Below are 15,124 nucleotides of genomic sequence, written 5' to 3' on the forward strand. Positions count from 1 at the left end.
AGTACTTGCAAGTTTTTAAAGATAAAAAAGATCCAAACAACAAGTTATCACCCAGAGTCAAACGGAGCACTAGAACGCTCTCATAAAGTTCTAGAAGAATATTTAAGACACTTCATTAAGACATCTCAAACAGACTGGGATAATTGGATTCCCTATGCAACATTTACATATAATACTACACCTCACACTGCTACACAATTTTCTCCATTTGAACTTTTATTCGGACATATTCCTACATTACCAACATCAGTTAAACAACCACCTAAAGTCAATTATACTTATGATGATTTCATAAACAATCTTAAACAAAAAATGCAACATTCTAATCAATTAGCTAAAGAAAACTTATTAAAATGTAAAAACATATCAAAAAATAATTACGATAAAAACAGTTATACCAGAATATTCGAAATTGGTGACAAAGTGTTACTTTACGACGAATCAGTTCGACGTGGCAGAAGTAAAAAACTTTCCGCCTTATGGATTGGTCCATATACCATTATAAAAAAAATATCAGATGTAAATTATACAATTCAAAAAAGGAAAAAAATAAACAAACTATTCATGCAAAATAGATTAAAATATTTTTATTATTAAAACTAAACATAATCAGTATATATAGATTATAAAAACTAGAATTAATAAATTTTAATTAGCTTATTATTAGTATATATATTTTGTTTTAGGGTTAATTTATTTATAATAATTACCAGTAACACTTGGTTATTTGCAGTTCCTCATCCAGAAACTCTTACGATATCATGTAATAATAAAAAAAATCACGTAGATGTAATACTAAAAAATTGCGGTAGTGTCACTATAGGTAAACAATGTAAAGCTTATAGCGCATCATCAATGCTAATCCCTCATGGAAATACAGTCCAGTCCAATATTTCAAGTGATTTTATTCCACCATTCGACATTAGTGATAATTGTTGCGAAAGGATAAAGGAAGAAAAAATAAACATTAGTGAAATATTTCTCAACGAACATTATAGGAAATTAACAAAGCACATCCCCGAACTTAATGTAGCGAGCCATAAGCTAGAAGATATTGAAAAGTTAGGTGATGAAATTCTAAAAAGGAAACTTGTAAACAATTATACATTTCCAGCATCTGTAATTGCCTATATCTTAGCTCTTCTTGCTATTATTTTTATTATTTATAAATTGTATACAAAATGTACTAACAAGACAGCCTGTTGCGGAATTATTCCAAACTTATGCATTAGAGTTAATCAGTCTGTGGAACCATCTTCTAGAAATAGTGATAGATATGTTGCTCATTATAATCGTAATATTAGCCAAAACTCTGAAAATGTAGGTAACTATGAAAACTCCGAAGAAGAGAATGTTAATTTACAGGCGCCCTCGCGCAGACCCATTGGGTATGTACCATCAAGGCGACCATTAAAAGAAAAATAATTTCCGCATTTGATACATTTTTAAATCTGCAATAGTTATAAAAAAAAATGTTAGTTAAGTTAGAATGTAAGTTAGTTATAATTAGTAGTTAAGACTTGTATAATACTTTTATATATGTACTTTTATTCATTTCCATCTGAGTTATACTAATTAATTATATAAACATTTGTTTTGAGATTTCATATCACTTTCACCTCATGAAATCTCTCATTAAGGGGGGAGGTGTTGTGAACATACATTTAATATGGTTATATGTATATGTATATTCGACAAATTGTATAAAATATTATTTTTACCCTTATTCTACGGCTATGCCTAAAGAATTTAAGGTACGAAAAATACCATCAACATTATTATTCTTCTCAGAAAGATGGGTGATGCAAATAAACAGAACCATTACCTTAAGATGAAATTTGGAAGAAATAGTCATAAAAGTTGCATCATTTTTTAGTTTTCCTTTGTATTCGTTTTACTTTCAGACGCGATGTCTGGTTTCTATTTACTTAAGAAATGAGGTCAGCGTTTTGTCCCTTTTTTTGCAAACCTACCTGAAAATATTATTGAAATAGTAGGTACGCCCGTGGAGTTTTCGGAGAGGGCATTCTCATAAAAGCACGGTCACAGAAGGGACCGGGGACATTCATAAAATTTTTTCATAGACGTAATACTGCTAAATTTATATTTTGTATTAAAAGTTTAAAAATAAAAAGTAATAACAACTTAGTAAGAATTTAATTATAAAAAAATAAAGAATAACATTCCCAACAAGTGGTGATACGAGTCAAATAGAGAACTACAACATTTGGTGGCAGCGACTACAAGATTGGTGACGACGGTGGTCCAATCCAGGATCACGACAATGTGCAGTAATACATCTTTAAAATTTAGACACAAAACTAAAGTACAAAGCTATACGTGAACTGTAATTAACAAAAGCCGCTAAACTTACCCTCTTTCCTCGTATATCTGCGAATATTTGGCCAGATATCTGTCTTTGCAGCCGGCCCATCCGAACAAAACAATAACCGGTAGTTTTTCCTCATTGACGACAAAAACAAAATCCGACTCGGCATTGTTCTGGTTGTAATTGAAATTGGGATTGGGGAATTTGATGTGATATTCCAGACCGTCTGGGTTAGCCATTTTTAGGGAACAGCGAGTTTTGCGCGTGTTCCTCTACCGCCGGTCTGTATCGATTGAATTATATTTCCGTGACGTGCAGACCGGCCCTGAAATAATTCCCGTTGTTGCTGTTTTATTGACGAATTTGGAAAAAGTCGAATTTGAAAATTAGAACGCAAATTAGCGTAGTTGGTTAAAATTGGCTATTTAATGTCCAAGTCCAATTTTTAACGAAATTACTGCTCTCAGACGCAAAAAAACGCAACGGAGAAATTTTTGGTCAAATTTAAAGTGCTATATTTGTGTTGTTTTTAGCCTTATTTTCATAAGTTTTTTAGCAAGTTGTATATAATTATGTGAACTTTAATTCGTAAACTCAGTTTATATAAACTTAGTTTTTGGCATATTATACAGGGTTAATCGAGGGGTTGTTTTTTACCCTAACTTTAAAAGACCCTGTGCAATAATTTCGTTTGTAAATTTTCCTAAAATTTAATTTTGCGGTTAGAACCATGTTTCCTGTGTATTTTGTTTTTTGGATCATGTCAGTACATGCCTTCGTTAATTTTTAAGAGGAAAATGAACTGATCACAATCAATTTGCAATTTTTTCAATTATCATTACCTTTTGCTTTAATTTTTTAATATAACGAGTTGGTTTTGGTGACAAACAAATTTTGCATTGGGTATTCTATACTAAATCAAAACAAACTGTTAAAGACTGAAGATACAGTCCTGGTTTAAATAAACATTAATAACGATAATAGGAAAAAAAAAGAAAAAAAAAACATCTGTAATACTCAATTATACAAACAGAGAAAAAAAAATATAAAAAATACCCTGATACTTTGTATTGCCTCCCTTGGATGCTATAACTACCTGTATAGGTCCATTTATACTGTCAATGAGGCTGCATATATCATATTGCGTTATTTTTTCCCATTCTTCTTTAGGGCTCAAACACACTGACGACCAGGTCGCACCGACCAGGCCGCACCTACCTCTAAAACCATTAAATCAAATGAGATAGCGCACACTAACGTCCTGGCCGTCCGTTGGTCGTTGCGACCAGAAAACTGCACGGAAATATTATTATTTTCTGCCGCTTGTTCGCCGGGTTTTCTTCCAATTATTAATAATTTTCAGATGAAATCCACCTCAAATTCAAAGGCACAATATTTTTATTTTCTATAAGATATAGTGTTTTTAGTGTAGTTTTTTTCACACGTGCAGAAAATCCAAAGAAATAGTATACAGACTGGATCAAAGGTAAACTTAAATCTAATCCCTTTTTTTATCAAGGGTCGATTCTAGTAAAAACTCAAAACATTTTTATATGATATACCTACTCTATTTATGGTTGGTATGATACGTGTAATAACAGGTAAACTCAAAGGTATAATAATACCTTTGAGTTTCGGTATAATAATACCTTTGAGTTTCGATATTAAAAAATAAAAAAATAATATTTAAAGTTTATCTACAATCACTTGTTTTTTTTATTAAATTAGTTTTTTTAGTTGTATTCTAGTCATGTACAAGGAGGACAACTGTATTTTAAATATTATATTTAATTTAACGTTTTTCAAACAGGGTTCATTAGACTATATTTCTACTAGGTACACTATTTTGAAAAAAAATTAAGAAAGTAACTTAAACATTCATAAAAATAGAAGTCATTACTGTTTTGTAGAGATTTACTTCTGTTATATTGTAAACATTGAAAATAACTGGAAGCTAAACTTTCTACCTGCTTATATTTAGAGCCAGTGACTGACGATCTTTTTTACGATGGCCCTAATATGTTTACTTCTAAAGTCGATAAGGGCGCCATATCAGTAGAAAAAAGAAACAGAATATCTCCCTTTTTGTCGGTCGCGCGTACACAATGTTTTTTGTTTGTTGTGAATAGCAACTTCGCTTTTTAGTTAACTCGGATATTTTAACATTTCTGAAACAATATTTTCTAATGGGTAAAACGTAAAAAATCGTTAGATCTGATAACTCTGTTGACACTGGTCGTTCATCTGGCCGCAGCTAAAAACGCAATGCATCCGGCCAGCCGACGGCCAGGTCGTTGCGACCTGGTCGTCAGTGAGTTTGAGCCCTTAAGGACCAAGCGAAGTTTATTTAATGAAGCTGGTACCGCTTCGCGACCTCTAACCCTCCTGCCAGGCATTCCCCAAACATCTAACATGATGGGCAGTTCATAGTAGTAGTATATAGTTCATAAAAATCACCAAAGCCGCCTTGCCATATTAAAAAATAACTTCAAAAAGAAATAATAGATCATTGAAAAAATTGCAAATTGTTGGTGGCAAATTTTAAGTCATTTTGCTCTAAAAAATTAACGAAGGCATATATTGACATGATCCAAAAAACAAAATGCTCAGGAGACATGGTTCTTACCGTAAAATTATATATTAGAAAAATTTACAGACAAAATTATTACACAGGCTGTTTTAAAGTTAGGGTAAAAAAACAACCCCTGGTTAACCCTGTATAATATGCCAAATGCTAAAGTTTATAAAAAACTGAGTTTACTAATTAAAGTTGACATAATTATATACAACTTGCTAAAAAATTTATGAAAATAGAGCTAAAAATAACAAAAATATAACACTTTGATTTTGACCAAAAATGTCTCCATTGCGTTTTGAGTGTACAGGATGGGTCAAATTAGACGCTTTTAAATGGAAACACCCTTTCCTATAGGAGATAGACGAAAACTAATATCGGTGTCTGGAGCTCAATTTTCATCAAAAACATGATGGTGAGAACCGCACATCAATATCCGTTACCGTTTCGGAGTTACGGGGTGTTTTTCAAAAATGTGCATTTTTAACAAATCGCTGTAACTTTTTTACTATGGAAAATTTTGTATTTCTATGAAAACATTTCCAAAGCAACTTTTTACGTAGAATTTAATGGTTTAAGTATAATTTTTTTAAAATTAATAATTTAAGAGTTATCAACAAAAAAAATGATTTTTTATTTGGGACACCCTCTATATTTTTAATAAACTGAAAAGAATTTAAAATTACCTTTCCAAAAATATAGCACACTTGATATTTTGTTATAATCTCCTTCGAAATACAGAATTTTTAAAAGTTCGCCACTTTTAACTAGTAGGCTTTGGACTTTGGACCCCTTATTGATGATATGCCCTTAATGGAACTCGAAAAAATATATTTCCAGCAAGACGACGCACCGCCTCTGAACGCTGAAGTTATCAGCAAATTTTTGCAGTCAATTTCAAGAATAATTGAATAGCTAACCAAGACCCCAGCCGTTGGCCGTCGAGGCCGCCTGACTTAGTGCCCATGGATATATTTGCGGAAGAATAAAGGTTCCTTATTCTTCCGTATAATCTAGACAAGAATTAGAAATACTTAGCAGTTATGAGAGGGTATATTTCACACCTACTGAGTTAATGAATTCCGCGAGAAATGTTCAAAAACTGCCCCCTCTGTCCATAACAGAAGACGGTCGATATGTCGAACACCTGTAGCAAAATCTTATGTCTTGGTTTGCTATTTATTTTTATTGTTATTAGATATAGTTTAAATGCGTTGATGTTAGTTAAATATATTTTAAATTGCTATAAAATTCTGCATCTCTCATAGCAAATATTATTTTCGTTTTAATTGATGCTCACAGCTAGAATTTTTTTGCATTACAGCCGGTGCCGTTCAAAGCCTACTTATTTAAAGCCGGCGAATTTTTATATACTCTATATCTCGAAGAGGAATCGAGCAAAATATCAAGTGTGTTATATTTTTGGAAAGGTAATTTTAAAGTATTTTCAATAAATTAAAAATATACAGGGTGTCCCATATAAAAAATCAAATTTTCTCTTGATAATCCTTAAATTATTAATTTAAAAAAAATATACATAAACCATTAAATTCTACGTTAAAAGGTGCTTTGGAAATGTTTTCATAAAAATACAAAATTTGCCTTAGCAAAAAAGTTACAGCGATTTGTTAAAAATGCATATTTTTGAAAAACACCCCGTAACTCCGAAACGGTAACAGATATCGATATGCAGTTTTCACCATCATATTTTTGACAAAAATTGAGCTCCAGACACCGATATTAGTTTTTGTCTATCTCCTATAGAAAAGGGTGTTTCCATTTAAAAGCGTCGAATTTGACCCACCCTGTACATTAATATTATACAACTATGGTATGTACCGGTTGTTTTACTAAAACAGCCCCTACACTTTCCTCGAAATGTTATACGAAAGATTTCTGGACATATTTCGTGAAACATTTTGCAAAACATTTCTGAAAATAATACGATAAATATAAGCCCGTGTTATAAAAATTAGTCCCCACGTTTCCTGAAATTGATCGAGACTCGCCGTGATTGGTTATTTGTTTTTTATTGTTAACCCAGATTAACAAATTTAAAAATCAATAAACATTATTCAAAAAATGGAATTGAGCTATTAAAAAATTATCATAAATAATTTCTTTCAAATGGAAACCCCCTTTTTATTTTACTAGTGAAAAGTTTTTCAATTTGTTACTTTTTGACTATACATGTTCCTATACCTAAAATAAATCGTTTTTAAGTTATTTAAGATTTAGTTTTAAAACGTATATTTTTCTTGATTTTATCTAGGTTCCTTTGACATTAAGTGTCAGACAATTTATTCCCTTCTGTCAAAAAACGAATTATTTGAATTCCGTATATTGTAAATACTGCTGGTAAAATAAGTGTATTTATGAAAATATAATATATCTAGTATTTTAGTGATAGCTAATGGCAATATGACATGGCCAGATATAGTTTTACATTGCCGTAACGATTAAAGTCATAAGTGGCTGGTTAAAAAAACCAAAAATTTACTCTTTAAAACTAAATCTTAAATAACTTAAAAACGATTTATTTTAGGTATAGGAACATGTATAATCAAAAAGTAAGGAATTAAAAAACCTTTTCACTAGTGAAATAAAAAAGTGGGTTTAAATTTGAAATAAATGATTCATGATAATTTTTTAATCGCTCAATTCCATGACTGCTACGACCAATATTATATAACATTCGAACAATTTAATTTCTTAAATAGATAGCCACATGTCTTCTCTTTATGTCACACTGGCTGTGGTAACCACTAAATTTGTTGTTTAGACAACACAACAGTTTTTTTTGACAGGCAGTTTTTTTCCTCCAAAAATTTTAATTTTTTTTTCTCAAAAAACGGTTAAGGTTAGATATCAAAATTCATAAAATTTTATAGAGAATTTAGGTATGTAATAAAAAATGGGGGTACCCATTTAAAATAAGAAAATTGCTGTCAACTTCCGGTATGTCCGGAAGTGTCGCCATATTGAGAATATTTTTAATCCATAGATCTTGTTATGAAACAGTATTGTGAAAAAAATCTCCGATCTGGATATTGTAGTTCTCTAGAAACTTTTAATGCACGCTCAGCCTGGGACATCCTGTATATCTATTTATAATACAACTGCCGGTATGTAGCGGCAGAAATTTCAATAGAGTTCAGGACTAGATGTAGATTTCCATGCAAATAATCGGCAGGCTGGATATAAGTAGGCTGTAATTTGAAGGTAATCTAATATACAGGGCGTTCCAGAAATAAGTGTAAATGTTTTAGGGGGTTGTAGACTTGTTGTAGATCTGGTCAAAAGAAACATATTTTCTCTTTACCATTTTTTAAATACATTGATAATAACCGAGTTATTTAACTTTGAAATTTTTAAAAAATAACGGCAACATTTTGAGAGCCGCTGGGCGTGCATTTCTACAGGGTGGTCCAAACTGTATTCCGGAAATTTTGGTAGCATATTCTGCAGATAAAAATAAATTAAAAAGTTCACACTGTCAAACTGTATTCCGGAAATTTTGGTAGCATATTCTGCAGATAAAAATAAATTAAGAAGTTCATATAAATATATGTCCTAAAATGTTTAGTTTCGGAGATACAGGGTGTAAAAGTTTCATTTTTATTTAGATTTTTTCTAAATAATTTCTCAAGTAACGTCAATATATGTGGATGAAAATTGGTGTCTGGGAGTTTTTTTGACATCGGAAATTTGATTTTGCTGTCAATATGACTCTTATTTGCAGCGGGGCGCCACTTAAAACTTACATGTGTTTTAACTGTTTTAAAGAGTACTAACTTTTTGCCTGTACCTGTATAAAACTACTGAGTAAAAAATATACATTTTCGTGATTTTTTACGTAAAAAATGTCTCTTGGTAAAAATCGCTACGAGCAACCGTTCTCAAAATATTTAGAATGGAAATAGTCAATGCATATCATTATATTGACAAAAAATAAACATGTTGAGTAGATAGTTATTTGACTGAAATGCTAAATTTGGGAACTTTTTATTTTTTTTAAATTAATCGTAAATTTTTCTATGAAAAAATGATGATAAAACAGTTTCTATTGAACTTTTGGCACAAAAACATTTCAAATTGATGATTGCAGTCTAATTAAAAAATATGTAGGTAGCGCCCTCTACAAGTAGGAGTCATACTGACATCAAAATTAAATTTCTCATGTCAAAAAACTCCCAGACACTAATTTCCATCCAAATATTGACGTTACTTCAGAAATTATTTGGAAAAAATTGCAATAAAAATGAAAGTTCTACACCCTGTATCTCCGAATCTAAGCATTTTAGGGCATACATTTATATAAACTTTTTTACTTATTTTTATCTGCAGAATATGTTGCCAACTTGTATATTTTCAAATGGGGTTCGAACTATACTACCTGTTTGAATATTTGCACTTGTTTCTGGGACACCATGTATAATTATGAAAAATAATCAGTATTTTTTAAGAGATGTTATAATTACAATATTTTTTTTCGTTTTGAGATTTTTCGAATTTATCTTTCTGTATGTGTCAACCAGTGGAGTTTATGGTTCCAGTCGATATTACGGACACTAAAAACGTTAAATTTTCCATACAGATTAGGTAGAAACATCGAATATTAGCACTTTACTACATTATATAGATGTGGATTGACCTAGTTTAAGCACAAAAAATCAAGAAAACCTCTTTGTTAGCGTAAAAATTAAGAAAATACATGGATTTACAATATTCCGAGCTAGCAACCATTGACTTTTTGATTGACAGTTGATCGACGGCCTTCGCATGCTATTTGCGACGTTGTCAATATAATTATTTTATATCATTTTCTACTGAAGTGAGGTTATGTTAGATATTCTTTTAGGGGTTCTGTGGTTTTGAATTTTTGGTTAGCTTTTCTTTGTGAAGGGTGTTAAGCTGTGGTTTTTATATTTTAATAATTAACTGTGATTTTGCAAAAATATATTAGATTGGTTAGGATTTGGGTTGCTTTGGTTAGCGTTTCTTTGTGGAGGGTGTTAAGCTGTGGTTTTTATATTTTAATAATTAACTGTGATTTTGCAAAAAATATTATTAGATTGGTTAGCATTTGGGTTGCTTTGGTTAGCTTTTCTTTGCGGAGGGTGTTAAGCTGTGGTTTTTATATTTTAATAATTAACTGTGATTTTGCAAAAATATTAGTAGATTGGTTAGCATTTGAGTTGCTTTGGTTAGCTTTTCTTTGTGAAGGGTGTTAAGCTGTGGTTTTTAAATTTTAATAATTAACTGTGATTTTGCAAAAATATTATTAGATTGGTTAGGATTTGGGTTGCTTTGGTTAGGTTTCCTATGGTGAGTGGTGTTTAGTTGTATTTTTTTATATTTTAATTCGAATCTGAGTGCTTTCAATGATTTGATTTTAAACACAGATTTTAAAATAATTTATTTGTATTCACCGTGATGGCGCCAACGTAGGAGCCGTTCCTCCGGCGACCGACACGTGAAAAATTGGCGTAAAATAGCGGCAACGTCGCACAGGTTAATGTCATCATATGTTTGTGCCATCTCTCAAAATTCCTCCGCAGCATCAAATAGTACCATCATTTTATTTCAATATTTTAAAATTTACTGGATAATCCGCAAATTTTTTTGGCTTATATTACCTACTAAAACACGTACTTTTCAGGACAATTTTTGTTTTTTTAAAATTCTTGTGTCCGTAAAGTCGAACGGACCCGAGTTTATTTATAGTATTACCCTTGTTTATATATTAATAGTTAGTCAATGTGCCTGTATAAGTCGATGCTGCCAACTGGTGGCAGAAATTAAAACGTAAAAAGGGGCGGAGACAATTGAATTTGGCAAAGAAGTAGGGACTAGGAATTCTTCGAATTTAATTCTCCGTAAAGAATAAAATATCTTATCTGCTTCGAACCGAATTTTTACCTCAAAGCGTTATTTACATTTTTTATTTTTGGATATGGATTTATATTTATTTTGATTTTCATGGCCCCTTGTTAAATACTAAATTATTATATTAGGTATATATATATTTTATTTCTAGATGGATAATTAAAAAAATATATGAAACTATACCTACCTCTGTAACTTTGTTAAAAGTATGACGGATTTAACATAATGTTTTTTTTTAAATGTAACATCCTATTTTATTTTAGATCCTGCGTAAAATTATTACTTTTTTATGTATAATCCTTGTATAATGGTGTAACCAAAAACTAGTTTTATAATATTTCAATTTGTTGATGAAGAAAAAATATTAGATATTTATATGTAGATATTTAAGGCAGATGCTACAGGGTGTTCAACATATATTAATGGTTAATTCTACGTATTTAAAATTAAAAAAATATCTGCAGACTCTTTCAATGACACAGCCTATACTGAGTGTTTTTTTTAAAAGTGGTTCACCTCTATAACTTTTTTATTTTTTCAGATTCCGAGAAAAAAACTAAATTGGGAATGTTAGTAGGTATATGACATAAATCGAGATTGATTCGTATTCAGTTAGTTTCGGTCACTTCCTGTTTCACCGGAAATGTATACATTTGATTTTTAAATGGTACCCTCGGTATTTTTTATACCGTAAGATCGAATAAAAACGGCGTCAGCGATGGCTATGAAATGAACATCGATGACATTTCTCATATAAATTTACATATAAAATGACAGCGCTTTTCATTTCATAGCCATTGCTGACGCCGTTTTTATTCGATCATACGGTACTTTATTTGATAGAAAATGACATTCTGAATAGAATGACAACTTTTGACATCAACAATCATATGTCAACTTTTGACATTTTCAATTAAATCAAAAATAGCATTTTAAAATTCAATCTAGTGTCATGGCTGTGTTAAAACCATTATTTTTTAATCAAGGATTAATCAAGGAGCTTTGGAAAAATTGATTTGGTCGTCTAATATTTTTTGTGTCTTTTCCTGGTCAGTTGAAATATGCCCATTTCGTATTTTAATCATAACTCAATTTTTTTTAATGAAACGAGAGTGGCTCATTAGCATATTTGGAAAAGCATTTTTTGATACCTAATAAATTTTGGTACCTAATTTTGGTAAATAATTTGGTACCACACACTCCGTATGTCGAGTCAAACTGTCGTTATCTTTACGACCGGTTACATGTTGTTTATTATCATGGCACTCTACTAGATTGAACTTTAAAATACTATTTTTTAAGTAAAAGAGTCAAAAGTTGACATTGAATTATTCTATTGAGAATGCCATATTCTGCAAAATAAAGTAAAAAAATACCGACGGTACCATTTAAAAACCAAAAGTTGTAGTCATTTCCGGTGAAACAAGAAATGACCGAAACTAATTGAATACATCAATCAAGCTACTTTTGAAAAACACCCGATATATTATAATTCTTTCTGATAGATTTTACAAAATCCTTCAACTTCTATTAAGAATGTCATATAACTAAATAAATCACTTTACTTAATGTTTAATAATAAATAATTTTTGTTTTGTCATATGGCAACTTGTTATAATGTAAATGAATTAAAAGAAGGATAAAATTCAGAACAGATTGCAAGCTGTTGAGTATAGGTGTACTTAATATACTTTCTTAACAAATGTTGAAAGGTTTTGTAAAATCACTAGAAAAAATAATAATATATATATCGGATCAGCCAAAAAAAATGTTTGAACACAGTGTAGCATCTAACTGCAAGTATTTTTACATATAAATATATTTTTTTTTCATCTCTGTAAAACACTCCTACCAAATTTGTGTAGTCCAACTTCGGAAACAACTGACAGTTAAGTAACATAGGAATAAAATTTTACTTTTTTTTTAAATTGTAAATACTTACTAACGTTATTTATAAAAAAAAGTTATAGAATTTTAGGCAGAATCGAAAATAAAATAAAAATGGAGTTTTGCATTAAAAAACATGTATCCGCCACATTTTTTGAAGCAACCAGTATACTCAAAAATAACATTTGAACTGTGTCTCTAAAGATTCTCTATACCCTTTTTTTTATTTTTTTGGAATTCCCAAAACAAACGAGATAATTAACTTTATTTCTTTCGTGATATCTCATTTTATAATATTTCGGAAGAATCAATCAGGTACCTTATTTTTATAATTATTAGAAATAAATCGGAATTAAAGGATAAGGGATATGTAAATATATACCATACGATAAAAAAAAAACGGCCTCAGAGGTGGTTTGGAAATGAATATCAATGTCATTTGTACGTAAACAAATAGACGCCGTTTTTTTTTCGCTCATACCGTATAAGAAAAAAAATTTAATAAAGCAAACGCATTTATTAATATATGTATATAGATTTACATGGTATGAAGAAATTCGCATTATGATCTCTGAAGGTCCCACCAATGGTTGGTTAAAGCGGCGAGTACGACCACTTAGCAGTCACACCTATAATAATTTAATAAAATATGAATATAATAAACAAACTTATTTCTTTTAGATTTTTTAAAAGCGAGTTATATGTGTTAAGTGGTTTTTGATTATTTTAGGCTAAATTTTTATAGACATATTATTTTAGACCAAATTGTCTGCCCACTCAAACGTCTTCAAAATTATAATGTAGGAAATTCTTAATATGTTTTAATTGGGAATACTTTTAGAAAGTTTCATTTTCACCAAACAAAACTACGTACCTATGTATAATAAATTGCAGTATAATCAACTATAATGCATGATATATACTAGGGGCGTCAAAACTAGATGTTTTTTACTAGGGTTTTTCTCGATTATTTCGAACAGAACTCCAATTTTTTCTCAAAAATTTTTTCCAACTTTGTTTTGAAAAATAATTTTTAAATCCATAATCGATGTATATACAGTAATGTCCTCTTTTAGAATACATAATTATTTTCAGCTGCATCGATAAAATAAATCATATTTACTGATGCCAAGTAAAAAAATAATTAGAAAATTATTTTAAACATCTAATTCTTAATTTTTGTCGCTGATAAATAGATATATCACTTTTGACGACAAACCTACTAATAAAAATTGCGTAAAAAATCATGTATTCGCAAAGAGACAATTGAAAACAATTTAATAACTATTAATTTGGGATATAGATCTTAATAAAACAAAAGTTGGATAAAAGCTTTGTTGATTTATGATATAAAATACAGTGTTTCATTTGAAATAGCAAAGAAAAATATAATATCTAGTTTTGACTCATCCTGTATATAATAAACAATTTAGTCTATTTTTAATATAATTATATGAATTATATAATTATTAATTATTAACTTAAATTAGTTCCAGTAAAAAACGTCGATATTACCTATTTTTAACTTAACTTAGAAAGAGAGGGCTTTAAATATATATTTTATTATATAAACAATAAAATTCAATCCAAAAAGGGTCAAAATATATTCTTTGGTCAAAATGAACTCTATACGACTACGACATTATGGTTTTTTTTGGAATGACAATTTAATAACAAATCCACCAAGCAAAAATAAAAAATATAGCCTTTCTTTTCACAAACTCATAACCTTTGCTCATAACTAATAACTTTAAAAGTAAATATATATTTGAATCATCCTGTATATCTATAAAAATACCTCCCTGTAAAATTTACGCTACTTTTGCAAGCATATTTTACAAAAAATATGATTTGAGTGAAAATATAAAATAGGAAATCTGATATGAAGCTTTATCTAAACACAGGGTTGACTGTAGATAAACAATATTTTACGTTATCAAGTTATTAAGAAAAATTCTCGGAAAAATTATAAAATACACAATATATCTGACAGTTCCAAAAAAGCAAAGTGAGAAATGAAACAATATAGCATAAAATCAGTATTTTTTTAAACTAAGCAAACTGGGCATTATCGTTTAATCTATCTATCAATCTATCAAATGTTTATTATTAAACTTATCTCAGACTCTATAAGATTTTTCCCAAGAGTGATTTAAAACAAATTTATATGAGTTTAGAAATAAATATGAACAGTATTTACTTACCTGTAAAACAGATGCTTTTTGCTTAATTAAATATGTTGGAAAATATTATCCAGTAGGTACAAATACACAACACTTAAACACAACAAAATAAACTAATAAAATAATAGTTTCTAATCCAAATTTCACAAATACTGTTTATGTTTCTTCGCGAGAGGACGAAAAAACTGAATTTTTTAATTACTCAGATATGCATTAAGGTATATTTCAATTCAAAAGCTTATAAATATTTATTTTTATAAG

At 29.7% G+C, this 15,124-nt stretch overlaps 1 protein-coding gene across 1 annotated transcript in view; it reads right to left on the bottom strand.

Moving 5' to 3' along the window:
- The window catches only part of LOC115885062 (transmembrane protein 53), a 42,592-nt gene extending 39,793 nt beyond the window's left edge, over positions 1–2,799 (bottom strand). Inside the window, exon 1 of the mRNA XM_030903824.1 lies at positions 2,375–2,799. Coding sequence (XP_030759684.1) covers positions 2,375–2,568 — 194 coding nt within the window. The 5' untranslated portion in view covers positions 2,569–2,799. The remainder of the gene's footprint in view (positions 1–2,374) is intronic.
- Between the last annotated feature and the right edge of the window lie 12,325 nt (positions 2,800–15,124).

The sequence above is a fragment of the Sitophilus oryzae genome, unplaced genomic scaffold (genome assembly GCF_002938485.1).
Source record: "Sitophilus oryzae breed Bouriz unplaced genomic scaffold, Soryzae_2.0 scaffold_359_pilon_pilon, whole genome shotgun sequence".
Classification (NCBI taxonomy): domain Eukaryota; kingdom Metazoa; phylum Arthropoda; class Insecta; order Coleoptera; family Curculionidae; genus Sitophilus; species Sitophilus oryzae.